Raw genomic sequence first — 26874 nt, forward strand, 5'->3', positions numbered from 1 at the left:
GTCTAACATCACTGAAAATTTCAGCACTCTAGCTTTTATCGTTTTTGAGTTTTTGTTTGGACAAAATGGTCATCTGAAAATCGATAAAAGGGAGATAATTTCCAACCGGAAGTGATTTTTCAAAAATTGAAACGGCGGTACAAACTTCAAATGGCAACGCATCAATCCTGGAAATTTGAAGCAAATTGATCCATCCATCTCCGAGAAATCTTCTGCACAAAAATCGGTAAGGAGAAAAAAAAAGAATAATAATAATAATAACTAGATGCGATCTCGTTACGAGCAACGAGTGGGTCTTCCGTCCAATTTTAGATGTGATGAGATAAGAATTTGACTGAGATTTTCATTCATAAATAATGATACAAATATATTGTCTAAACGTACAATTTAGCTTCAGTAATGTTTTATAAATATTAATCATTTAAGTGTTATAAATTAAAGACTCTCTGCCCCTCTCGGCCACTAATTAAAGAGGTCAGCCTTTTTTCGAGAAAAAAGTTAATAATGTTATTTACTGCGATACAAATTCGACTGATCAGGCGAGTCATGTCGCACGGAGGCCTATTTTTTTTTTTATATATATCATTCTAGATATATCTCACAAAACTGAACAAATTTTGCTCTACATGTCCTATCAAAATTTTCTTGAGAAAAAAGTTATTGATTGCGACATTTATCAGATTGTTAAGGCGAGTCATAAGGCCAGTGGGCCTTTTTCTTGACGTCTCATTAAAAGTTTCTTGACTAAAATGTTATAAATTGCAACAATAACCCAACTGTTCAGGTGAGCCATGAGACCCGCAGGCCTATTTCTTAACATCGTTAGTTAACACTTGCGAAACTGAACAACTTTTGTTCTACATGTCTTGTCAAAAGTTTGTCGAGAAAAAAGTTATTAATGTTATTAATTGTGATACAAATTCCACTGTTCAGGCGAGCCATGACGCACGGGGGCCTTTTTTATATCATTAGATAGAACTTGCAAAACTGAACAACTTTTATTCTACATGTTTTATCAAAGTTTCGTGAGGAAAAAGTTAATCATTGTAACAGAAATTCAATGGTTCAGGCGAGCCATGAGGCCCATTGGCCCATTTCTGGATACGGCACGAAAGACCTCAATAAACTGTACAACTTTTGTTATATATCTCTAAACAAAATATTTACGAGTATAAAGTTATGCGACATTTATCAGACTGTTAAGGCGAGTCATAAGGCCCGTGGGCCTTTTTCTTGATATCGTTTGAAAGATCTTGCAAAACTGAACAAGTTTTGTTCCACATGTCTTATCAAAAGATTCTCGAGAAAAAAGTTAGTAATTGTGACACTAACTAACTGTTCAGGCGAGCCATGAGGTCCGTTGGCCTTTTTCATGATGTTGTTGGAAAGATCTTGCAAAACTGAACAACTTTTGTTCTAGATGTCTTATTAAAAGTTTTTTGACAAAAATGTTATAGATTGCAACAATAACCCAACTGTTCAGGTGAGCCATGAGACCCGCAGGCCTATTTCTTAACATCGTTAGTTAACGCTTGCGAAACTGAACAACTTTTGTTCTACATGTCTTGTCAAAAGTTTCTCCAGAAAAAAGTTATTGATTGTGACACTAATCAAATTCTTCAGGCGAGCCTTGAGGCCCGTTGGCCTTTTTCATAATGTTGTTCGAAAGATCTTGCAAATCTGAACAACTTTTGTTCTTGATGTCTTATTAAAAGTTTCTTGACAAAAATGTTATAGATTGCAACAATAACCCATCTGTTCAGGTGAGCCATGAGACCCGCAGGCCTATTTCTTCAGATCGTTAGTTAACGCTTGCGAAACTGAACAACTTTTGTTCTACATGTCTTGTCAAAAGTTTCTCGAGGAAAAAGTTATTTATGTTATTAATTGTGATACAAATTCCACTGTTCAGGCAAGCCATGACGCCCGGAGGCCTATTTTTAGATATCATTAGATAGAACTTGGAAAACTGAACAACTTTTATTCTACATGTCTTATCAAAAGTTTCGTGAGAAAAAAGTTAATCATTGTAACAGAAATTCAATTGTTCAGGCGAGCCATGAGGCCGATGGGCCCATTTCTTGATATGACACGAAAGATCTCAATAAACTGTACAACTTTTGTTATATATGTCTAAACAAAATATTTACGAGTAAAAAGTTATGATTCAAAACGTGGAAAAAAATTGGACACTTTTTAAAACTCCATTTTCGACCCCTACCGAGCTTCCAGAAATTTTTAAAACCCAGGTGCACAACTACAACATGTCGTCTAACATCACTGAAAATTTCAGCACTCTAGCTTTTATCGTTTTTGAGTTTTTGTCTGGACAAAATGGTCATCTGAAAATCGATAAAAGGGGGATAACTTCCAACCGGAAGTGATTTTTCAAAAATTGAAACGGCGGTACAAACTTCAAATGGCAACGCATCAATCCTGAAAATTTGAGGCAAATCGATCAAGCCATCTCCGAGAAATCTTCTGCACAAAAATCGGTAAGGAGAAAAAAAAAAGAATAATAATAATAATAACTAGATGCGATCTCGTTGCGAGCAACGAGTGGGTCTTCCGCCCAATTTTAGATGTGATGAGATAAGAATTTGACTGAGATTTTCGTTCATAAATAATGATACAAATATATTATCTAGACGTACAATTTAGCTTCGGTAATGTTTTACAAATATTGATCATTTAAGTGTTATAATTTAAAGACTCTCTGCCCCTCTCGGCCACTAATTAAAGGGGTCAGCCTTTTTCGAGAAAAAAGTTAATAATGTTATTTGCTGCGATACAAATTCGACTGATCAGGTGAGTCATGTCGCCCGGAGGCCTATTTTTTTATATCATTCTAAATATATCTCGCAAAACTGAACAAATTTTGATCTACATGTCTTATCAAAATTTTCTTGAGAAAAAAATTATTGATTGCGACATTTATCAGACTGTAAAGGCGAGTCATAAGGCCCGAGGGCCTTTTTCTTGATATCGTTTGAAAGATCTTGCAAAACTGAACAACTTTTGTTTTACATGTCTTATCAAAAGTTTCTCGAGAAAAAAGCTATTGATTGTGACACTAATCAAACTCTTCAGGCGAGCCATGAGGCCCTTTCGCCTTTTTCATGATGTTTTTCGAAAGATCTTGCAAAACTGAACAACTTTTTTTCTAGATGTCTTATTAAAAGTTTCTTGACAAAAATGTTATAGATTGCAACAATAACCCAACTGTTCAGGTGAGCCATGAGATCCCCGCAGGCCTATTTCTTAACATCGCTAGTTAACGCTTGCGAAACTGAACAACTTTTGTTCTACATGTCTTATCAAAAGTTTCTCGAGAAAAAAGTTATTGATTGTGAAACTAATCAAACTCTCCAGGCGAGCCATGAAGCCCGTTCGGCTTTTTCATGATGTTGTTCGAAAAATCTTGCAAAACTGAACAACTTTTGTTCTAGATGTCTTATTAAATGTTTTTTGACAAAAATGTTATAGACTGCAACAATAACCCAACTGTTCAGGTGAGCCATGAGACCCGCAGGCCTATTTCTTCAGATCGTTAGTTAACGCTTGCGAAACTGAACAACTTTTGTTCTACATGTCTTGTCAAAAGTTTCTCGCGAAAAAAGTTATTAATGTTATTAATTGTGATACAAATTTGACTGTTCAGGCGAGCCATGATGCCTGGGGGCCTATTTTTTGATATCCTTAGATAGATCTTGCAAAATTGAACAACTTTTATTCTACATGTTTTATCAAAAGTTTCGTGAGAAAAAAGTTAATCATTGTAACAGAAATTCAATGGTTCAGGCGAGCCATGAGGCCCATGGGCCCATTTCTTGATATGGCACGAAAGACCTCAATAAACTGTACAACTTTTGTTATATATGTCTAAACAAAATATTTACGAGTAAAAAGTTATGATTTATAACGTGGAAAAAAATTGGCCACTTTTCTAAACTCCATTTTCGACCCCTACCGAGCTTCCATACTAGGCACTTCCGGAAATTTTTAAAACCCAGGTGCACAACTACAACATGTCGTCTAACATCACTGAAAATTTCAGCACTCTAGCTTTTATGGTTTTTGAGTTTTTGTCTGGACAAAATGGTCATCTGAAAATCGATAAAAGGGGGATAACTTCCAACCGGAAGTGATTTTTCAAAAATTGAAACGGCGGTACAAACTTCAAATGGCAACGCATCAATCCTGAAAATTTGAAGCAAATCGATCAAGCCATCTCCGAGAAATCTTCTACACAAAAATCGGTAAGGAGAAAAAAAAAGAATAATAATAATAATAATAATAAGAAAAGTGAAAAATCAACAATAGAATAATAGAAGGGTCTTCCGCTGAAGACGGAAGACCCTAATAATAAGAAAAGTGAAAAATCAACAATAGAATAATAGAAGGGTCTTCCGCTGAAGACGGAAGACCCTAATAACTAGACACGATCTCGTTGCGAGCAACGAGTAGGTCTTCCGTCCGATTTGTTGATGCACTCGGAGTTAAAAAAAGAAAAAAGACAAATGAGTCCCAATTAGTTTCCGACTTTAAGACACTTTAGATATAATCAATTTTTCATATCATAAGCTTCTGAAGCAAAGTTGCGGTGAAATTCGTTTGAAATTCGACTCTCCAGGCGAGCCATAAGGCCCGCGGGCCTATTTCTTGATGTCATTTGTTAGCCCTCTATAGACTCAACAACTTTAGTTCTATATGTCTTTACAAAATATTTACCTGTAAAAAGTTATTGAGATCGACCGATATTGACAAAAAATCGACTCTACAGGCGAGCCATTAGGACCATAGGCCTATTTTTTGATATCAATCGATAGATCTCGATAAACTGAACAACTTTTGTTCAATATGTCCTTACAAAATATTTACCAGTTACAAGTTTTTGAAATCGACTGATATCGACAAAAATCGACTCTACAGGCGAGCCATGAGGCCCACAGACCCATTTTTTGATATTGATCGATAGGTTATGACACATTGAACAACTTTTGTTCAATAATGCTTTTCAAAAAATATGTCATTTTAAAGATATGAGGCGTCAAATATTTACGATTTTGGCCCTTAAAATCTCTAATTACGTAACATATGACCTACTTTTTGATTTGATAAGATCAAGCTCGTTGAGATGAACATTTCCGCTTCTACAACTTATTATAAAATATTAATAGTTTCTGAGATATTCTCAAAAACATTTGGACCCTTCTGAACCCCTAATTTAAAGGGCCAGCCCGTTTTGCTTGATATCGTAAGAAAGGCCTTGTCATTTTAAACATTTTTTGCTCAACAAGTATTTAGAAATTCTTTACCGTTCTCGAGTTATCTCTACAAGAAATATTTAGGGGCCAAACTGTAGCTCCCTAACGGGGCCACATAGGGAAAAAACGAAATGTACATATTGTTTAGATTATCATTCTGAACAACTTTTGTTCAATAATGCTTTTCAAAATATTTGTCGTTTTCAAGATATGAGACGTCAATTATTTATGATTTTGGCCCTTAAAATCCCTTATTACGTAACATATGACCTACTTTTTGATTTGTTAAGAACAAGCTCGTTTAGATGAACATTTCCGCTTCAATGACTTATTACAAAATATTAATAGTTTCTGAGATATTCTCATAAACCTTTGGACCCTTCTGGGCCCCTAATTCAAAGGGTCAGCCCCTTTTGCTTGATATCGTAAGAAAGGTCATGACATTTCAAACATTTTTTGTTCAACAAGTATTTAGAAATTCTTTACCGTTCTCGAGTTATTTCTAGAAGTAATTTTTAGGGGCCAAACTGTAGCTCCCTAACGGGGCCACATACGGTAAAAACGAAATATGCATATTGTTCAGATCATCATTCTGAACAACTTTTGTTCTTTATTGCTTTTCAAAATATTTGTCGTTTTCGAGATACAAGGGGTAAAAAATGTATGGTTTTGGCCCTTGAAATCCCTTATTACGTAACATATGACCTAAATTTTTATATGAATAGATTTGGATTGTTGAGATGAACATTTTTTGTTCTTTGACTTATACCAAAATATTAACGATTTTTGAGATATTTGATCTAGACTTTGAGCCCATCTAGATCCCTAATTTAAGGGGCTAGCCCCTAAATCTTGATATTTTCGAAAAGATCTCGTAAATGTGCACAACTTTTGTTCTCCATGTCTTAACAAAATATTTGCAAGAAAAAAGAGATTGGAGATCAAAGGTCAAAAATCACCGAAATCGGCGAAAAATTTTGGCATCCATTTTTTCAGGTCCAGGCGAGCGTTTAGGCAAATCGCCTCCGGTAAAATCGAATCCCCCACAAATCTTCTAAAATGTTTACTCTATCTTGTGTAGAAATTTCAAGACTCTAGCTTCAAAACTAACGGAGGAGATGTGTGGACAACAAGGCCCTTCAAAAAGTCACTAAAAGAGAGATAACTCCTGACCGGAAGTGACGTCAAGCACGAAATTTTGCAAGCAAAGTCTCGTCACCAAAAGACATCTTTCCTGAAAATTTCGTGAAAATCAATCGAGAAGTGGCTGAGAAAAACGCGTGTACTACCAAGGAAAATAATAATAATAATAATGAAGAAGAAGAACGCGAACAATAATAGTAAGGTCTTCCGCAGGAGACGGAAGACCTTAATAATAATGAAGAAGAAGAACACGAACAATAATAGTAAGGTCTTCCGCAGGAGACGGAAAACCTTAATAATAATAATAATAAGAAAAGTGAAAAATCAACAATAGAATAATAGAAGGGTCTTCCGCTGAAGACGGAAGACCCTAATAATAATAAGAAAAGTGAAAAATCAACAATAGAATAATAGAAGGGTCTTCCGCTGAAGACGGAAGACCCTAATAATAAGAAAAGTGAAAAATCAACAATAGAATAATAGAAGGTTCTTCCGCTAAAGACGGAAGACCCTAATAATAAGAAAAGTGAAAAATCAACAATAGAATAATAGAAGGGTCTTCCGCTGAAGACGGAAGACCCTAATAATAAGAAACAGAGTAAAAACAATATGTTCCCAAACTTTGTTTGGGGAACATAAATATAAAAATTGATTTGTTGATCCAGAGTGGCATAATAACGATATGAGAAATAAATATAGTGCCCAGTTATCATGTTTGTCCAAAGTCTATATAATGATAAATAACTAAGCTATAGTAATGATACAAATTTCTTGATCGTAGCAAGACTGCCGTTGGTATCAAATTAAAACAAAGAGCCGAAGAACGTCTGGAGCCGATGTGAAATGTATACGTAGGAGAGCCGACGAGGTCAATAAGATTTAAGGTTAAGGGTCACAATTCAGGCAGACTCCCTTCACTGTAGACATACATGTACACGATGTACGATGTTCAGTAGGTTTTGTCCAAGCCAATATCTGATGATATCGGAACTGTATGTGAAGCTAAACACATGGGTCAAGAGGGGAAGGGTCAGCAGGAACAACATTATCAACTTTGTTAGCAAGGATTCAAATACTAAATCTAAATGTACCACTGCGGTCTTAATGTGTATTTCTTTATTGGGTCTGTAATAATGAACTGAATTGATTTTATCTTATAGAACAATATATGCCTCTGTTTAAAACAACGTATAAATGGTGATAAGCAGCTATCTTCTCGATGCCATTTTACATGCAATTCGGAGCAGGATGACAAATTTTCAACAGAATGTGGAGGGCATTCATCATACAATGTTTTTTTTACAGGTAAATGCTACTTTTTAGACTTGGATAAAATATTTCATTCTTCATTCTAATTACACAGATCTATAGTTCTAAATTCCACTTGATAGAATTCAAAGGGATCAAACTGTATGTACCCTTTTTATCATTCTGCGGAAAATCACAAGACTTTCATGCATATAGAATAATGGAAAGCTTGTACCATTCTTTCGAAGGTGAAATCATACTTCATAAGAGGTGTTTTAACGAGATATTAGATACCATTTTAGTGGAAGGAGCTATCTTAACACTTTTTAAAAGTAGTATGCTTACTGTCTTTTTAACATCATTCTTTAATTTGGATTAAAAGTGTATTGTAGATTTAAAAAAAAAATTAACTTTGATATTGCACATTGGAGATTTCTCTATATTTCCTAAATGCAATTACGACTACTTCATAGCCAACTTTTGATTTTCGTGTGTTAATTGTCATTGATTTTAACTCATTAATGCATACTTTGCCTTATATCAAAATTTGAATAAAATCTCTATTGTAGAAACGAATTAGGTTCGTCACTCTTAAGAATAAATTATTTACATGTATAAGTAATAAAAAGGTAATACATAGTAAACTAATAATACGTGTATGTGTACCAGGATGACTGGCTATAGCCACAGTTGATCAATTTTTTGAACGACCTGTGATGATGTAGACAGTTGCAGAAAAATAGAGTTGATTTATTTTTATCTTGAAGAATTGATGTGTAGTGTCTTTAACTCCTGTATATTGGAAGTAAATACCTACATACTCGTACATTTAAACCTGCTTATAAACAGATATAAGTGATTCAACTTCGGATATTCACTTTTCTCAAATGAAAAATAACATATCATTACGCTTGTAGGAGAGATGAATGATCCACAAGATGTCTTGAATCTCTGTATGGTTTTACAGTGTTCTCAGAAGGATAAAAAATTTCTGACAAAATCGTGTGGGGAAGATATTGCAAGACTTTGTGAATCTCCAGGTAATTACTTATTTGTACATGCACTTTATTAGATTTTGGAATTATATGCAAAGAATGTTAAAACAACCTATGCATTAAAGTTAGATTTATTTAGTTAGTATCTTTTTTTTAATATTCAAAGTGCGATGGATTTGTCGAAATGCGCATCTGGTGCATCAAAATTGGTACCGTATAAGTTTTACATGTCAAAGAAATTACCTTTTTTCTTACAAGCGACGCTATTATAGTAATATAGGTTTAAAGCTAAAAATTACTAATTATATTTTTATAATGCTACTGGGAGTATCTGTACCTAGCGAGAGACAAACGATTTTATAAGGACCGCTGGAGGAAAGAGTGCGTTTCCCGCCATCACTCACACTTTTCCATATACCGGGTACCACAAATGGGTTCTGCATGACTGCAGTCTAATTAAAATTAAATCCTTTTCTCCGCTCAAGTATATTGCTACGCAGGGATCTAACGAAAAAGCATACGGTGGTCAAATCTAGTGACCTTTAAGTCTGTCCAATCAGCGCATTGGCTATGAAATCGACGATGTAAACCTGGGTTATTCAGAGCACTGAAATATAACTAGCTGCCGAAGTTTTCCGGTAATAACAACGTGTCAGACACACCGAGGACACCTCAAAGAGTGTATAGTTTGACAAATATTTGTTGTTTGTGTGGATTTTCATTTGTTGTAATTCCCGTGGAGATCCGGGTTAGAATAGGTCCTCAATACCTCTTGCTTGTCGTAAGAGGCTACTAAATAGGGTGGTCCGTCGGATAGACCGCAAAAACGGAGACCCCGTGTCACAGCAGGTGTAGCACAATAAAGATCCCTCCCTGCTCAAAGACCGTAAGCCCCGAAAATAGGACTAAATTTTGCAGCCCTTCACCGGCAATGGTGACATCTCCATATGAGTGAAAGATTCTCGATAGGCACGTTAAACAATAGTTAACCATTCAATCGAGAGACCGACAGTGAAGGGAACTCTCAAATCAAAAAGTTATATAAATTGAAATTAAATCCTACAGAGGAAAAGGTTGATGTGATTCGACAGCTGATTAATTTACCGCAGCGCGCGGAGGGTAGGAAAAACTGCCATACAGTCTTCATTATTCAGAACAGCTATCAACACTATGTTCCTCTTTAAAGATTGAATCTTGTAATCTTTCAAAACTTGAAACGTGCGCCTATATTCGGTCGCCATATTTGTTGTTTTCCGGAACTTTTCGTTTACCGAATACAAATATTAAAAGTTCTCTGGTTGGATGAACATATCGATTAATACGCATGATTGAAAGGTCAATAGATTTGACTCGCGTATGCGATTTCATCAGATCTTTGTAGTGATATAGATGAGCTAATCAAAGGATTTGAATTTTAATTAGCTTGGCGTGACTAATGTATACTACTATAATCAATCTGCAATTTAGATCTGTTTTAGTGACTTCAATGGTGGGATTTAGACAGTTTTTACTGCCAAAGGTCCATACAATAGTTTTGCTCTTGGGCCTCTGCCACCAGTAAGCTTAGATATTTTATCAATCAGTGCTCCTGAGTTGAAATCTCCATTCCTAGTAATACTACCACATCAAAATATTAGTTAACCCATTCAAACGAGATTGTCTCTCAATGGCGCCAATCTACATGCTTGTCTTTAAATCGATTAAATTACATTTAATTGACAATAATTTTATTTTATTTGTAACACCCAATTCGATTGGCTGAACACACTAAAAATATCTTATATTGTATAATGTAGCATGGTATGGGGGTACACCCCTTGATAACCTAAAATGACGCTAATTGTCAAATCAAGGATTCGGGGGCATCTAGTTTGGCCTGTCCGTCTGTATGTCTGTGGTAAAAAAATCTTGGTGATACCTTTTTTCTACTATACATTAAAGAGGTGCAGCTTTCATTATTGGTATGTGTATTTTTATGGTCAGACCTTTCCATTGGCACCAAAACCATTGCCCTGGTGATTTTTACATTGATGTTTGGCCTACATTTTAGAAAATTTCAATATAAGCCATATTTTTTTCAAATCGTAAGGGGTGCTGTTTTTATAATAAACATGAGTATTGTTCGTGAGACGACCTTTCCAACGATACCAAAGTTTTTGACCTGACCTTGACCAAGTTTTTGGAAATTTTCAAAAAACTTTAACATTGGTCATATTTTTCACAACATAAGAGATACAGCTTTCATATTTGGCATTTGTATTTCTTATGGTAAGACCTTCCTATTGATATCAACGTCTTTGACCCGGTGATTTTTACATTGACCTTTAACATATATTTAGAAATTACTAATATATATCATATCTTTTAAACCGTAAGGCATGTGCATTTCTTGTGGGGAGACCTTTCCATTCATACTGAATGTTTTCACCTTGAAACCTTGAAATTGACCTCTAAATAAAAGGTGAGCAAAACGAAAATTACACATTCTCAGTATTGTTACAAAATTTTCAACTACAATGTCTTACAGTTCCACTTCGTTGTAACCTGGGGACATTAGTGTCTCAAAAACACATTTTGTTTTTAATTTTACATCGCAGAACGGTTAACTCGTTAGACCTTCTATGAAATTGAAAATCAACGGAATTAAACGTGCTCAATGATAGTCTTTTTTCAAGATGTCGAACAAGATGTATATGTTCTTACAAGTAACGTTACACGAAACACTGACAAAAATAAGTATTCAATATAAACTCTGATCCAGTGATAACGTATGCGAAGTAAGTGTATCAAGCATCTGCGCTTTTTGCTGTTTCATTAATATAATGACGATGATGTACACCTGAGATGACCTATTGCAATTGATTGTCGTCCGTCGTCGTGCGACGCACGTTCACAATTGAACATTTTTAACTTCTTTTTGATAAATACTATTTCAATTCTTTTCAAATTTAGTATGAAGCATTCTTGGGACAAGGGGGACATAAATTGTAAATTTCAGGATTCCTGCACTCCTGGGGCCTTGGGGGGGGGGTGGGGGGGGGGGGGCAAAACTGCCCAAAATTGACCAATTGTCAAAAATCTTCTCTAGAACCTAGAAAAACTAAACGCACAGTGATGTAAATCAGGAACGCATCTACCAAAATGTGTAAATTTCATGATCCCTGGTGTAGGGGGGAGTGGGGAGGGGGGGGGGTCTGACTTCAGGGCGGGCCCAAACTTACTATATAGTATTTTTGTGTAAAACACTTAAATCATATCTTCTTTAATGTTATTGATACTAAATTAAAACTAAATGGATATTTAGAAAAAACAGGTAGTCCTTTACCAAAATTATAAATTTGATGATCCCAGTGGTAGAGGTTCTGACCCCCAGAGTAGGGCCAAACTTAGTAAACGATATTTATATTTAAGTTTGCCGATACTGTATAAAATCTAAATGCATACTCAGGAATAGCAGAAAGGATGTACAAAAATGGTGAATTTCACAGCCCAAGGTTTTGTCTCGAGGATGTGTCCAAATTAGTCATATGTTTTAATCTTTTTAATGTTAATACACCTATTGTTTAAAGCCTTTCATCAGTGTATGTACATTTGAAGGCATTGGAGTTTTAAGAACACATTTTGTTTTATACTGTTGCTGAATATTAGAAATTAGCTTAAATATTTAGAACAGGATTTTTTTTTTCTAGATTCCATTGCCCTTGGGAGTAGTGATACTGTTTCACTAGTACTCAGGTGACCGATAAGGCATGTCGGCCTCCTGTTGTAATTTTGTGCATATGTATTGTACATCTGTAATTGTAGGGGATCAGCATACTGAAATGCCATTTTGCATTGTGTGATTAGCTGTTAGCCTGGTTCCCTATCAGGCTTTATATATTTTTCATGATTTTAGTCATTTTCAATAAATGACATTTTTCATCTCTACATTGGGTGTTCATTTAATTGACCCTACTCAGTAAAAACAGAGTTGCGGTGCGATTGTGCTGCATGAGGAAAAATAAAAATGCTGACCGTGCTACTGTTTGAGCGAGTACAGCTACACATACATTTATATTAGATAATGTATATAATGTTCAGAGTTTTAATCAGGTTTAATTTAAACAATATCTATCATCAAATACTCAGTACATGAATGTAATTGGGCAGCGGAGACAGTCTATTAAGCCCTCTTCCACGGTTTTATGTTAAAATACCACTTCTATGCCATGTTCAAAATGGCGTGATCCTGTTATATAACGAAAAATGATAATACTTTAAGAAAGTATTTATCATGTGTTGAGACACCATAAAATATCATAATGTTGCGAAGCTTGCGCTTGGTTGCCATGGAAACCTGGTGTCAATTAATCATACTTGTATTTTCTATCGAAAATAATGGGATGTTAAATATTCCTTTTAAACACATCAGATGTAGTATATGAACATTAATAAGAGCTGAATTACAAATTTCGTATAAAGGTGTCAAAATACTGGATTTGTTCCTTTTTATTTAAATAGATGAAGTAATAATTGAGTATGCATGTTAGATAACATCTCTACATTAGATACCGGTGTGACTGGTCGACAGGGACGCTTACTCCTCCTAGGCACCTGATCCCACATCTGGTTTTTCCAGGGGTCCATGTTTGCACAACTATCTATTTTGTATTGCTTGTAGGAGTTATGAGATTGATCACTGTTCGTTATCTTCACCTTTCATAACACAACTTTTCATCCTAACTTTATATTTGCACAGAGGTACCAGTATGAAAATAGGTTAAAATAAATCCCTAGGGTGATTTGTAAAAGATATGGCGGAAAAGTTAAATACAAACGAATTGTAATTTTAAGACGTGTTCTCTTAACAAAATTCCATTGGAAAAAATGTACCATCCGATACAAGAATTCAGGATTTCTGCCGACTGAACTCACGATGGTATTTGTTATTGCGACAATCATCAGACGAAATTATCAAATGAAAATAGAAGATATGCGAAATCCAAATTGTGCGGTATACCTGATATAATATTGTTCACGCATGAAAGGGAATCAAAAGAAGACATGCTGTTATGGAGTTAGGCGGACAGAGCAGTAACGGAGCAGATGTTCCTTGAAATTCAGTCTGTTAAAAGGATTGTTGTCACCATAGATTCACGTAAGTATATCGCTTTTGGTTCAATATAAATGTCATTCCATCATAATTTCATAAAAAGTCAAACCAAAGTATTTTGACTTAATTGCTGCACAAAAAATCATAATGTATAGGAAGGCTTCATCAGTTCGAATGAATTTACATCGGTCATGTAATGGGCATGGACTGAAAGACTAAGACACAGAACAAAATTATTATGATCCCGATCTTCAACAGAACAAAATCCTTATGATTTAACAAAAACAATCCTGGCCCATGAATTTCACAATTTGATAAAGGGCTTTATAAACATCATAACCATGCATTTAATTTTCTGCCATATGTGCGAGAGTAAAAAAGGTTTTTTAAATATTGCATTCTAGCATATTTTGCCCCACCCATGAGGCCCCGTGGATGGTAAGATCATCTATTTCACAATTGATATTCATCTTATCCTAGAGATGCTTGAAACAAAAAATAGTAACAATTGGTCATGCAGTTTTCAAGAAATTAAAAATGTAAATTTGTTAACGGAAAAACACGACGACGGACGAAGACCATCCATCATAGGTCACCCAAGTGACTAAAACGTTTAGAATGATACTTAGGGAAATGACAGCAATATATCAATTATAAAGTATATACATGTCCATTTTTTAATTTTAATTCAGTGTCACGTATGTTAAACAATATGGAGACGTCACCACTGCCGATGAAGGGCTGCAAAATTTAGGCCTATGCTCGGCGCTTATGGCCATTGAGCAGAGAGGGATCTTTATCATGCCACACCTGCTGCGACACAGGGCCTCGGTTTTTGCGGTCTCATCCGAAGGACGGCCCTATTTAGTCGCCTCTTACGACAAGCAAAGGGTGCTGAGGACCTATTTTAACCCGGATCCCCACGGGATCTCTTGGTTGAGACCCTTGACAGCGCCTATATGGAAAATGCATAAAAGCTAAGATTTTCCTTTACTTTCACAGTTTTGGGAAATGAAGTAAATACATGGTTCTGATGTCCATTTCCTAAATCATGAAATTGAAGGCCCATGGGACAGGGGTTTAGGATTTCTGGTGAGTTAATAGGGGATGTCAAAATGATTTATATGTTTCAAACTTTTCCTTCTTCTGTAATTGAATAGGAATTGTATGCATATTTTGAAAGATCATAAACATGTGTACAAAATACTTGATAGTGATAAAAGAATTAGATAGGTTACATGAGGAATATGTTTTGGTTCCAGCTGACAAAGCTAGTAACAATATTGTCTTTGTTTGTAAGGCTCATTATTACAACTGTATTTTAAACGAACTTGGCATTAATTCCACTTTTGGTAATCATACTTATACTCCAACTGCCCTTTCAAAAGACGAAATTCTTCAAAACCATGCTTCAGTTTTAGACACATTTAATATTCCAGTCAATGGGTCGACTGAATATGAGTTATCGTACCTATACTGGATTCCTAAACTACATAAAAACCCTTACAAACAAAGATACATTGCTGGATCCAGTAAGTGCTTTACCAAGCCTCTATCTTTGCTCCTCACGAAAATGTTAACAGCTGTTAAGGATAAACTTCAAACTTACTGTGCGACTACATATGCCAGAAGTGCTGTTAATCAAATATGGATTCTAAAAAATTCTAAAGAACTTTTAATAAACTTGAAATCACAGAATTTTCCCCAAATCAATAACATTAAAACCTATGACTTTTCAACACTATACACGACATTTCTCACGATAAATTAAAGATTAGACTTTTTGACATCATAGACAGCTGCTTCTTCAACAAAAACGGAAAACGGAAATATTCATATCTAGTGATCAGTCATTCAAAAACTTACTTTGTTAAACACCACTCTGATTCCACGCACAAGTACTCTGAAGTTGAAATAAAAAATATGCTAGAGTTCCTCATTCACAATATCTTCGTGGTATTTGGTGATCAGGTCTTCCAACAGTCTGTTGGAATTCCCATGGGCACGAATTGTGCTCCTTTGTTAACTGACCTGTTTTTATATTCATATGAAGCAGAATTTATTCAAAAACTTCTACGTGAGAAGAAAAAATATCTCGATGTGACCTTCAATTCGACTTTTAGATATATCGATGACGTTTTGTCTATTAACAATGATATCTTTCATTCATATGTCGATTTGATATATCCCTGTGAGCTCGAAATAAAGGACACCACCGAGTCGTCCACGTCTGCTTCATACTTAGATATTTTATTGAAAGTAGACATCAACGGCAAACTGACAACTCAACTGTATGACAAACGGGATGATTTCAGCTTCTCCATCGTCAACTTCCCACATTTATGTAGCAATATTCCATTATCACCTGCATATGGTGTTTATATATCTCAACTGATTCGATATGCAAGAGGTTGTTCTGGGTATAGTCAGTTTTTAAATCGAGGTAAGCTACTGACAAACAAGTTGATGGTACAGGGATTTCAACAGTCTCGATTGAAGTCAGCATTTTTCAAATTCTATGGTCGTTATAACGATCTAGTTCGTCAATACAACCTCGCATTGGGTCAAATGCTGTCTGACGTGTTTCATACCGATTGTTAAGCCGTTCTTGGCACACTGATTTGACTGCAGATAACTCCGTTTACCTGATCAGGATATGGGGCTCACGGCGGGTGTGACCGGTCAACAGGGGATGCTTACTCCTCCTAGGCACCTGATCCCACCTCTGGTGTGTCCAGGGGTCCGTGTTTTCCCAACTATCTATTTTGTATTGCTTGTAGGAGTTATGAGATTGATCACTGTTCGTTATCTTCACCTTACATTGAAGCTTAAACGCAAAAATGGAGACTCGCTGTATGAGCTATGATACTCAAGTGACCGTTAAAACTCCTGGGCCTTTTGTTTTTATTATCCCATTATATTATACCATTCATTGAAGAATTCATTTTAAGGTTTTCACTTCACCCCATTCATAATGTGAACCAAATCTGGAGTCACGCAGTAATATTTCAATATATTTGTGGTGTCCGCAACAATTTAAATCGGAAAAAACATTAAACAGTCCACAGTGATTCTTTAATTCATGAAATTTACTAGATAGATAATCATTTCTTTTATAAATCTTGATTAAATGTATGAACGTCATGGTATATGATGCCATAAACAGTTTTCAAAACTGCATAACAATATACATCAAGAAATTATAGACGGTCAATGTTATATGGTAATTCTCATACATTATGACCCCTGGGTCGAGGCCTCTGCTGGTGGACTGTTAGTCCCCGAGGGTCTCTACAGCCCAGTAGCTAAGTACTTCGTTACTAGCTTGAAAATACGGATGTTTATTTAATTGCTGGGATAAAATTTAGAAATTCATTTCAAAATTAAGGATTATCTCCCTCATGCATAGCTCTTATCCTTGGACGAATTTGGCTCCACTTGTTTGGCACGCTGTTTTTGGCTATATTTAGATCTAAAACTTCATAGTTATTTCGGATTTCAAACATTTCGGTTGAGTATCACTGAAGAGACATTATTTGTCGAAATGTGCATGTGGTGCATCAGAATTGGTACCGTATAAGTTTTACATAAAAACATATTCTACATCTTTTGATATCGAATTTTTGAGAGCTAATCCTATGACACATATTTCAATCTAGCAAGAAACATTTATCAACTTTAATTTAAAAATAAATGGGAAACATTAGATATGTAATATATGGTAAGACATAATGCTCACAACAGGTGTGACCGGTTGACAGGGAATACTCTTAGGCACCTGATCCTACTTCTGGTATGTTCAGGGGTCCGTGTTTGCCCAACTCTCTATTTTGAATTCCTTGTGGGAGTTGTTAGTTGACTAACTTATTCTGTAAACAGTGAGTTAATGCATGTATGTTAATTCACGTGCCCCCAACCTTAATTACCATAAATCTAATCATAATTATATAAAAAGTGTGTTAACTCTTATCGCTGTTTCCTTTTAGCTATTTCTGCTAACTGCGCAAAATCCCTGACCAGATCAACGCGGAATAAATATTTTGAGAAAAGTATTGTTGAGACAATAGCATTTGGTGAACAGGTACTTTAAAGCACAGTATTAAATCTTTTGAATTCTTATTCTTTTGAATGTTGATAAATGTATATCCGATATATCAGCTCTTCTGTGATGGAAGTACGTTCAGTATTCTATTGAACGCTTGGGTGGGTACAAGCTGTATACACATATTTTAGACTAGCTATATAATAACGGACTAAAGTTATGAAAGTGTAAATTTTGTTTATATCAGCCGTTGGTTTATATTAAACTGACCATATCAAGAATACTATTTGTTTGAATTAAGCCTTTAAACTAAATATGAAATTTATTTTTGATTTCCTGTTCTGCATGAGTGATATTTTAATCAAAGAAAGATGGTGATTATAATTTTTTGTTTGAGTTATCTTATTATCAAATAGTCATAAACTTACTAATATTGAGTGTCTCTGCACTTTGGGTGGTTGCATGATATCTGATATTCGGCCTTTAGGCAATGTATGTAGGCAGCGATAAGCATTTGTATCCATCGCGTGTGGACCAAAGTATGTTTTGTGTCTCATTGTACGTAAGGGTTCCATAGAGGAAAAGAAATATTGGGCAACTCGGAAATTGCGTATTAAGTGTCATCGGATCTGTGTTTGCCCAACTATCTATTCTGTATTGCTTGTAGGAGTTATGAGATTGATCACTGTTCGTTATCTTCACCTTTCACCTTCATGCTAAAACTTCTGACAAAATATTACATTGCAGTCCCGTGGGGATCCGGGGTATACTATATATGCAGTATCCCATGCTTGTCGTAAGATGCGATTAATGGGACGGTCTTTCAAATAGGGCCGCAAAAACCGCAAAAACCAAAGTCCCTTTCACAGTAGACGTGGCACGATAAAGATTCCTCCCTCCTCAAAGGCCAAAAGTGCAGATCATACGTCTATAATTTGCAGCCCTTCATCGGCAATGGTGAAGTTTCCATATGAGTGATAAATTATCCAGTGGGACGTTAAACAATATACAACCAATCGATATTACATTGCACTTAGTAAAACCTCTCGCTACGTCACTCTAGTATTCTGATACTTGATGTTGCAAGAATTTTCATTCCGTCCTTTTGTCATTCCGTCATCATTCATACCAATGGGGTATGCGCTACTGTACTCCTTCTTACTCCTTCTTACTCCTTCTTAAATGAATAGTTAGTACTGAATTTTATAAGAGTAACTTTAATCTATTTCACCATATCTATCACAAAGATTTCAACCCCATAAAACATTGGCCTATAGAACACAATTTCAACTTTTCAACTAAACTCAGGTGACCTATTGCAATCGGTTGTTGTCCGTCGTCGTACGCCGTGCGTCGTCCGTTAAAAATTGAACATTTTTAACTTCTTGATAACTACCAGTCCAATTCTTTTCAAATTTTATATGAAGTATCTTTGGGACAAAGGGAATATAAATTGTAAATTTCAGGTCTCCAGCATCTCTGAGGCATTAGGGGCGGGGCAAAAACTGCCCAAAATTGGCCAATTTTCAAAAATCTTCTTCTTAAGAACCGCACATGTATAAGAAAAACTAAATGCATGGTGATGGAAAGCAGGAAGGCCTCTACCAACATTGTAAATTTCATGATCCCCGGGTAGGGGTTCTGACCCCAGGGCGGGCCCAAAAAACTTAAATAACATCTTATTCAGTGTTGTTGATACTAAATTGAAAGTAAATGGATAGAACAGGCAATCTCTTACCAAAATTGTAAATTTGATGATCCCCGGAGTAAGGGTTCTGACCTCAGGGTGATGCAACACTTTGTATCTAGTATTCATGTGTAAGTTTTCTTTAGTGCTGTTGATACTATATTGAAACTAAATAGATATTTAGAAAAAGCAGGTAGTCCTTTACCAAAATTGTAAATTTAATTATTCGGGGGGTAGGGGTTTTGGTATCAGGGTGGGGCCAAAATGGTCAATTATTGAATGTGTGAACAATAGACATTTTTAGCTTCTTCTTGATAACTATCATTTCAATTCTTTTCATATTTTGTATGAAGCATCTTTGGAACAAGAGGAACATGAATTATTAAGTTCAGAATTCCTGCACCCCTGGGGCCTTAAGGACGGGGCAAAACCTGCCCAAAATTGATCAATTTTCAAAAATCTTCTCAAGAACAGTACAGTGTAAGAAAAGCTAAATGCATGGTGATGTTGAGCAGGAAAGCCTCTACCAAAATTGTAAATTTCACGATCCCCGGGATAGGGGTTCTGACCCCAGGGCGGACCCAAACTTGGTATATATTGTGTTTATGTGTAAAACACTTAAATAACATCTTATTCAGTGTTGTTGATACTAAATTGAAAGTAAATGGATAGAACAGGTAATCTCTTACCAAAATTGTAAATTTGATGATCTCTGGAGTAAGGGTTCTCATGCAACACTTTGTATCTAGTATTGATGTGTAAGTTTGCTGATACTGTATAAAATCTAAATGCATACTTAGGAATAGTAGAAAAGGATGTACAAAAATGGTGAATTTCAATCAAAACCTAGGGTTATGACTTCAGGATGAGTCAAAATTAGTCATATGTTTTAATGTTAATACACCTATTATTTAAAGCCTTTCATCAGTGTATGCACTTTTGAAGGCAGTGAAGCTTTAAGAACACATCTTGTTTTATACTGTTGCTGAACATTAGAATTTAGCTTATATATTTAGAAGAGGAATTTTGTCATAGCCCATGAAAGTAGTGATACTTTTTCACTAGTATCCAGGTGACCGATAAGGCATGTGGGCCTCTTGTTTATTACATAATGTGAAAGATACAATGCATTTTTCACTGGATTAAAGATATATATTAAAACTTTTATCACATGTACAATCAGTGTTGGTATAATCACTATCGATTGTTCGTTATCGTCACCTTTCATAATTATCTGAACATCGTCAGTTAACCTCAACCAAAGTAAACTATCATAATTATACCATATAGACAACTCTATTGACCACATAAAAGGTAGTAAAGAAATGTTATACGTCGTTGATATATTGGTAATATTATCATGATTATCTCAGAATAGTGAAAGAATTTATTCAAAATTTAATGTTCGATTTCTGTGGGTTTTTTTCTTATTATTCTGAAATAACAAACATTGATCAATCTCATGATTCCTATAAGCAATACAAAATTGAGTGTTGGGCAAACACGGACCCCTAGATATACCAGAGGTGGGATCAGGTGCCTAGGGGTAAGCATCCCCTGTCGATCGGTCACACCCGCCGAGAGTCATATATCTTGATTAGGTAAACGGTGTTATCCGTAGTCAAAATCAGTGTGTCAAGAACGGTCTAACAATCGGTATGAAAAGTCAGGTAGCATTTGACCCAATGATAAGTTGTACTGGCAAACTATATCGTTATAACGACCATAGAATTTGCGAAATGCTGACTTTAAATGAGGTTGTTGAAACCCCTGCTTCATCAAATTGTTTTTCAGTAGCCTGTTCGATTTAAAATTTGACTATATGCAGAATAAGCTCTTGTATATCGAATCAGTTGAGAGATATGAACACCACATGCAGGTGATAATGGAATATTGTTACATAAATATAGGAAGTTGACGGTGGTGAAGTTGAAATCATCTCCTTTGTCATAAAGATGAGTTGTGTGCCAAGAACGGCTTAACAATCGGTATGAAACAGGTCAGACAGCATTTGACCCAATGCGAGGTTGTATTGACGAACTAGATCGTTATAACGACAATATAATTTGCGAAATGCTGCCTTTAGACGAGACTGTTGAAACCCCTGCACCATAAACTTGTTTGTCAGTAGCCTGCCTTGATTTAAAACTGACCATACGCAGGACAAGTTCTTGCATATCGAATCAGTTGAGAGATATGAACACCACATGCAGATGATAATGGAATATTGCTACATAAATATGGGAAGTTGACGGTGGAAAAGCTTAAATCATCCCGTTTGTCATAAAGTTGAGTGATTAGTTTGCCAATAATATCTATTTTTGATAATATATCTTAGTATGAATTGAAGTATTGCTTATAGCAGTTATTATATTGATCACTGTTCATTATATTCGCCTTTAATGAGGTAGACGTGTACGGCTATGTTGTGTCTTTTATTTCGAGTTCCCAGGGATACATGTATATTGAATAGACATATGAATGAAAATTATTATTGTTAATAGATAAAACGTCGTCGATATATTTGAATGTCGAATTGAAGGCCTTAGCAAATGATTGATTGATTGTATCTTGTTTAACGTCTCGCGAGAGAATTTTTCACTGATATGGAGACGACACCAAGACCGGCGAAGGGTTTTTAATTTAGGCCTATGTTCGGCACTTACGGTCATTGAGCAGTGAGGTTTTTTTAGCGTGCCACACCTACTGTGACACGGGCCATCCGTTTTTATGGTCATCTCCGAGGACCCGTGACATTCACACCTGATGCCGAGTGTTTGGCGATGGAACTGTCACTATCTATTTTAACGACTTAGGTCTGTCGCGGCCGGGATTCGAACCCCGGCCTTCCACATACGGGGCGAACGCTCGAACAAAGGATATTTTCTTCTCGCGTAGAAGTTTTTGAATAAATCCTGCTTAAGAAGAATATAAAAACAGGTCAGCTAACAAACGAGCACAATTCCTTACCATGGGAATTCCAACAGACTGTTGGAAGACCTGATCACCAACGATTACGAAGGTGTTGTCAATGAGGAAGTGGAACATATTTTTTATTTCAACTTCAGAATACTTTTGTGTGGAATCATAGTGGCGTTTAACAAAGTCATTTTTTGAATGACTAATCACTAGATATGAATATTTCCGTTTTTCATTTTTATTGAAGAAACAACTGTCTATGATGTCAAAAAGTCGTCTTTCTTTTATGGTGAGGAATGGTGTGTAAAGTGTTTAAAGGTCATACGTTTTAATGTTGTTGATTTGAGAAAAGCTTTGCTATTTCAAGTTTGCTAAAAGTTCTTTAGAATGTTTTAAAAGCCCAATTTTATTTACACCACTTATGGTATATGTAGTTGCATAGTGTTGTGAGGTTTCTCTGTTGCAGCTGCTAATATTTTCGTGAGGAGCATGGTTTTGAAGGAATTCACCATTTGAAAGGGCAAATAGAGTATAAGCACGATTACCAAAAGTTTGTGTAAAATACTGTTGTAATAATGAACCTTACAAACAAAGGCAATGTTGTTACAAGCTTTGTCAGCTAGGACCAAAACATATTCCTCATGTAACCTATAAAATTATTTTATCATAATTGATTTACTAAACACAGAAGAATGGATGGTACGTATTTTTTTATGTGTCTAATGCGGGATTTTTTGGGAGAGTAATTGTTCTTTATTCTAAACACAGAAGGATACATGGAATGTACTTTTGTAAAAGCGGTGTTTTAATATTCCTCGTACACTTTTAATCTGTTCTGACAATTTATCGAGTTTTCTTTCATATTTAGCCCATCGACAGAATGCATAATAAAATAGTTTTGTTGCTAAATCGTTTTAATGTTAAATGTTTGTTCTGAAGTATTTGTGATTGATTTAAATATGGAATATCAGATTAAATCAAAGCAATACAGTTCACGCCAGATAGTTTATACTAAATCCAAGATTATGCCATTAGACGTTTTAACCTGTAGACAATATTATTTTTAAAACTTGACAATTATGCATGATTTGTGATTTTTATAATGGTACAATTAGGCTCTATATGAAAAAAAAAATGCATAATTTATATCAATTGCGAAAAAATATCAACCAACATTGAAAACAATTTGACCTAAAATATATGCTTACAATATTATTAAAACATTCCAACATATGATACCAATACTTAATTTGTATTCAGTAATCAATTGGACTGATTAAATCCGAATTTGAAATTGTTGCAATTCTCAAACATTCTGTTTAGTTGCATGGTGACAGGGCCCAGCTAAAAATCGACCAAAAATGATAGACATTTTCCGAATTAATTTTTACATATTTTGGGAAGTATGCGGGATTTATGGATAAACTTTGATAGTAATGTACATTGATTATGTATAAATATATCAGAATACTGAGTAGAAATGTATAGCATTTAGTTTATTGTTTCTTACATCGGCAAAATGGGGTGTATATTTAATTGCTGTTATAAAATTTAGAAATTCATTTCAAAATTAAGGATTATCTCCCTCACGCATAGCTCTTATCCTTAGACGAATTTGACTCCACTTTCTTGGCACATTGTGTTCCCCTATAATAGCTCTAAAACTTCATTGTTATTTCGGATTTCAAACATTTCGGTTGAGCATCACTGAAGAGACATAATTTGTCGAAATGCGCATGTGGTGCATCAAAATTTGTACCGTATATGTTTTACATTATGACTCCTGGGTCGAGGCCTCTGCTGGTGGACTGTTAGTCCCTGAAGGTCTCAACAGCCCAGTAGCGAAGTACTTCGTTACTAGCTTGAAAATACGGGTGTACATTTAATTACTGTTATAAAATTTAGAAATTCATTTCAAAATTAAGGATTATCTCCCTCACGCATAGCTCTTATCCTTAGACGAATTTGACTCTACTTTCTTGGCACACTGTGTTCCCCTATAATAGCTCTAAAATTTCATTGCTATTTCGGATTTCAAACATTTCGGTTGAGCATCACTGAAGAGACATTATTTGTCGAAATGCGCATCTGGTGCATCAGAATTCATACCGTATAAGTTCTACATTTAGAGTGCTCTACCTTAACTCTTTAATAATAAATTTCAGTCCAAGCGATATATTTGCCCATGTTCTAACCTGTAACCCTACGGGAGATGTTAAATCAAATTATTATTTAAAGTTGAATGATCAATTATTTCTGGAAAATGATTTTAATTGAGCATATTCATTATTTCTGCTAACGATTTTATCAAAGCAGTCAGTTGTCATTATAATATACTAAATAGCTTTTGTTTATCCATCCTGTAATGATTTCGTCCTTTATTTTCAGGAAAGTGATTATATATTATCCAGCCAAAAGAATATCCATGAGTTTAACACAGTAGACAGTCAAGGGACAGAAACGTCAGTTGTAACGACGAGAGGCTTGAGAAACGAAATGAATATCTGAACACTTGTAACACAAGTCCTATACAGTCTTTAAATCATATTTTGAAAATATCTAGTGACAGGACTCGAAGAAAATATATTTTCAAAGCACGTGAATGTTGCATGGCTTCCCTTGATACAGTATCGCCAGATGATGCAAATTTCATAAAAAAAAATCTTGTTAGTGGATGATAAAAGTACCAGTATTGAGACCACATCCTCCTTACTTAAATCTGTTTTTGAAGCATACATGAGAGCAGATCCATCAACCATTGAGATGTAAACTTTTGACCAATGACTACAGATTTGTAGGCATCGATTTCAAAAAGTATGGAAACAAGATTGGTTGATTTTGTTTGTTTTGAGTTATGTTTGGACAGGTATTCAAAGCTAAGGACAACATTTACTTTTACTGTAGGCGTCCGTTTCATATTATTATGTTCTGATAATGTCATGTTTACATCTTAATATATGACGCTAATTGATGTATCAAATTCATCTTGTGTATGATTTTTCACATGTATGCGATATATATATATATATATATATGTATATGTATATATATATATATATATATATATATATATATATATATATATATATATATATCATTAACTTTATACTTACATTTTTGTTCCTGAAAATACTTCTATTTCATGTACACTTACAAAATAGCATTTCAGAAATATTCATTTACCCATAAAAATTTACACGCAATCAAAGATTCTATATATCTTTTTTCTATTATTATAACACAACATTTCAATATCAGTGTGCAAAGATGATTTAGAGTATCAAAAGTTGTCATTTCAATCACGTTTTTTCCAGACTATTCACATGGTGCCAAATTACCTAAACTTTGAGTAATGATAAACTTATTGTACATTGTCTTTTTATAAAATGTCCTTGTATTAATGAAGACGCGATAACAAGTAGTGATCAGTCTCATAAGTTCTATAAGGAATACAAAATTAAGAGTTGGGCAAACACGGACATCTGGATATACCAGAAGTGGGATCTGGTTGCTAGGAGCAAGCATCCACTATTGACCGGTCACACACCCTTTGAGCCCTCTATCTTGATCAGGTAAACGGAGTAGTCTGAAGTCAAAATCAGTCCTCAAAGAACGGCCTAACAATCCGTATGAAATAGGTTAGGCACCATTTGACCCAATAAAAGGTTGTATTGGTAAACTAGATCGTTTTATCGCCCATATAATTTGAGAAATGCTGATTTTAAATGAAAGGACAGTTGAAACCCCCGCATCATTAACTTGTTTTTAGTAGCATGCCTCGATTGAAAATTTATGGTATGCTTAACAAGCTCTTGCACATCGAATCAGCTGAGAGATATCGACACCATTTGCAGGTGATCATAGAATATTGCTACATAAAATATTAGAAGTTGACGATGGAGAAGGTGAAATCATCCCGATCTCATAAATTTCAGTTGTTAGTTTGCCGTTAGTATCCATCTCAATAAAATACCTAAGTACGAAGCAAATGTGGAAGAGTTTGTGATGTCTATTCTATCGAGTTCAGTGTGAAAAGATTACAATGATATTAGCAATGAGGAACTCCAGAATCTTTTTAATATCGACATCACATTTTGTTTGAAAGACTGACCACTAGATGCAAGGTGAAGATAACGAACAGTGATCAAGCTCATAACTCCTACAAGCAATACAAAATAGATAGTTGTGCAAACACGGACCCATGGACACACCAGAGGTGGGATCAAGTGCCTAGGAGGAGTAAGCATTCCCTGTTGACCGGTCACATCCGCCGTGAGCCCTATATCCTGATCAGGTAAACGGAGTTATCCGTAGTCAAAATCAATGTGCTAAGAACGGCTTAACAATCGGTATGAAACATGTTAGACAGCATTTGACCCAATGATAGGTTTTATTGACGAACTAGATTGTTGAATTTGCAAAATGCTTACTACAATCGAGATTGTTGAAACCCCTATACCATCAACTTGCTTGTCAGTAGC

The 26874-nt window shown here is 35.2% G+C and overlaps 1 protein-coding gene across 1 annotated transcript in view; it reads left to right on the plus strand.

Moving 5' to 3' along the window:
• Positions 1-26874, plus strand: part of LOC125655766 (uncharacterized) — a 75285-nt gene that overhangs the window by 38193 nt on the left and 10218 nt on the right. The window contains exons 5-6 of the mRNA XM_056143517.1: positions 7571-7715; positions 8576-8698. Of these exons, the coding sequence (XP_055999492.1) occupies positions 7571-7715; positions 8576-8698 (268 nt within the window). The remainder of the gene's footprint in view (positions 1-7570; positions 7716-8575; positions 8699-26874) is intronic.

Source organism: Ostrea edulis, chromosome 7, assembly GCF_947568905.1.
Source record: "Ostrea edulis chromosome 7, xbOstEdul1.1, whole genome shotgun sequence".
Lineage (NCBI taxonomy): Eukaryota > Metazoa > Mollusca > Bivalvia > Ostreida > Ostreidae > Ostrea > Ostrea edulis.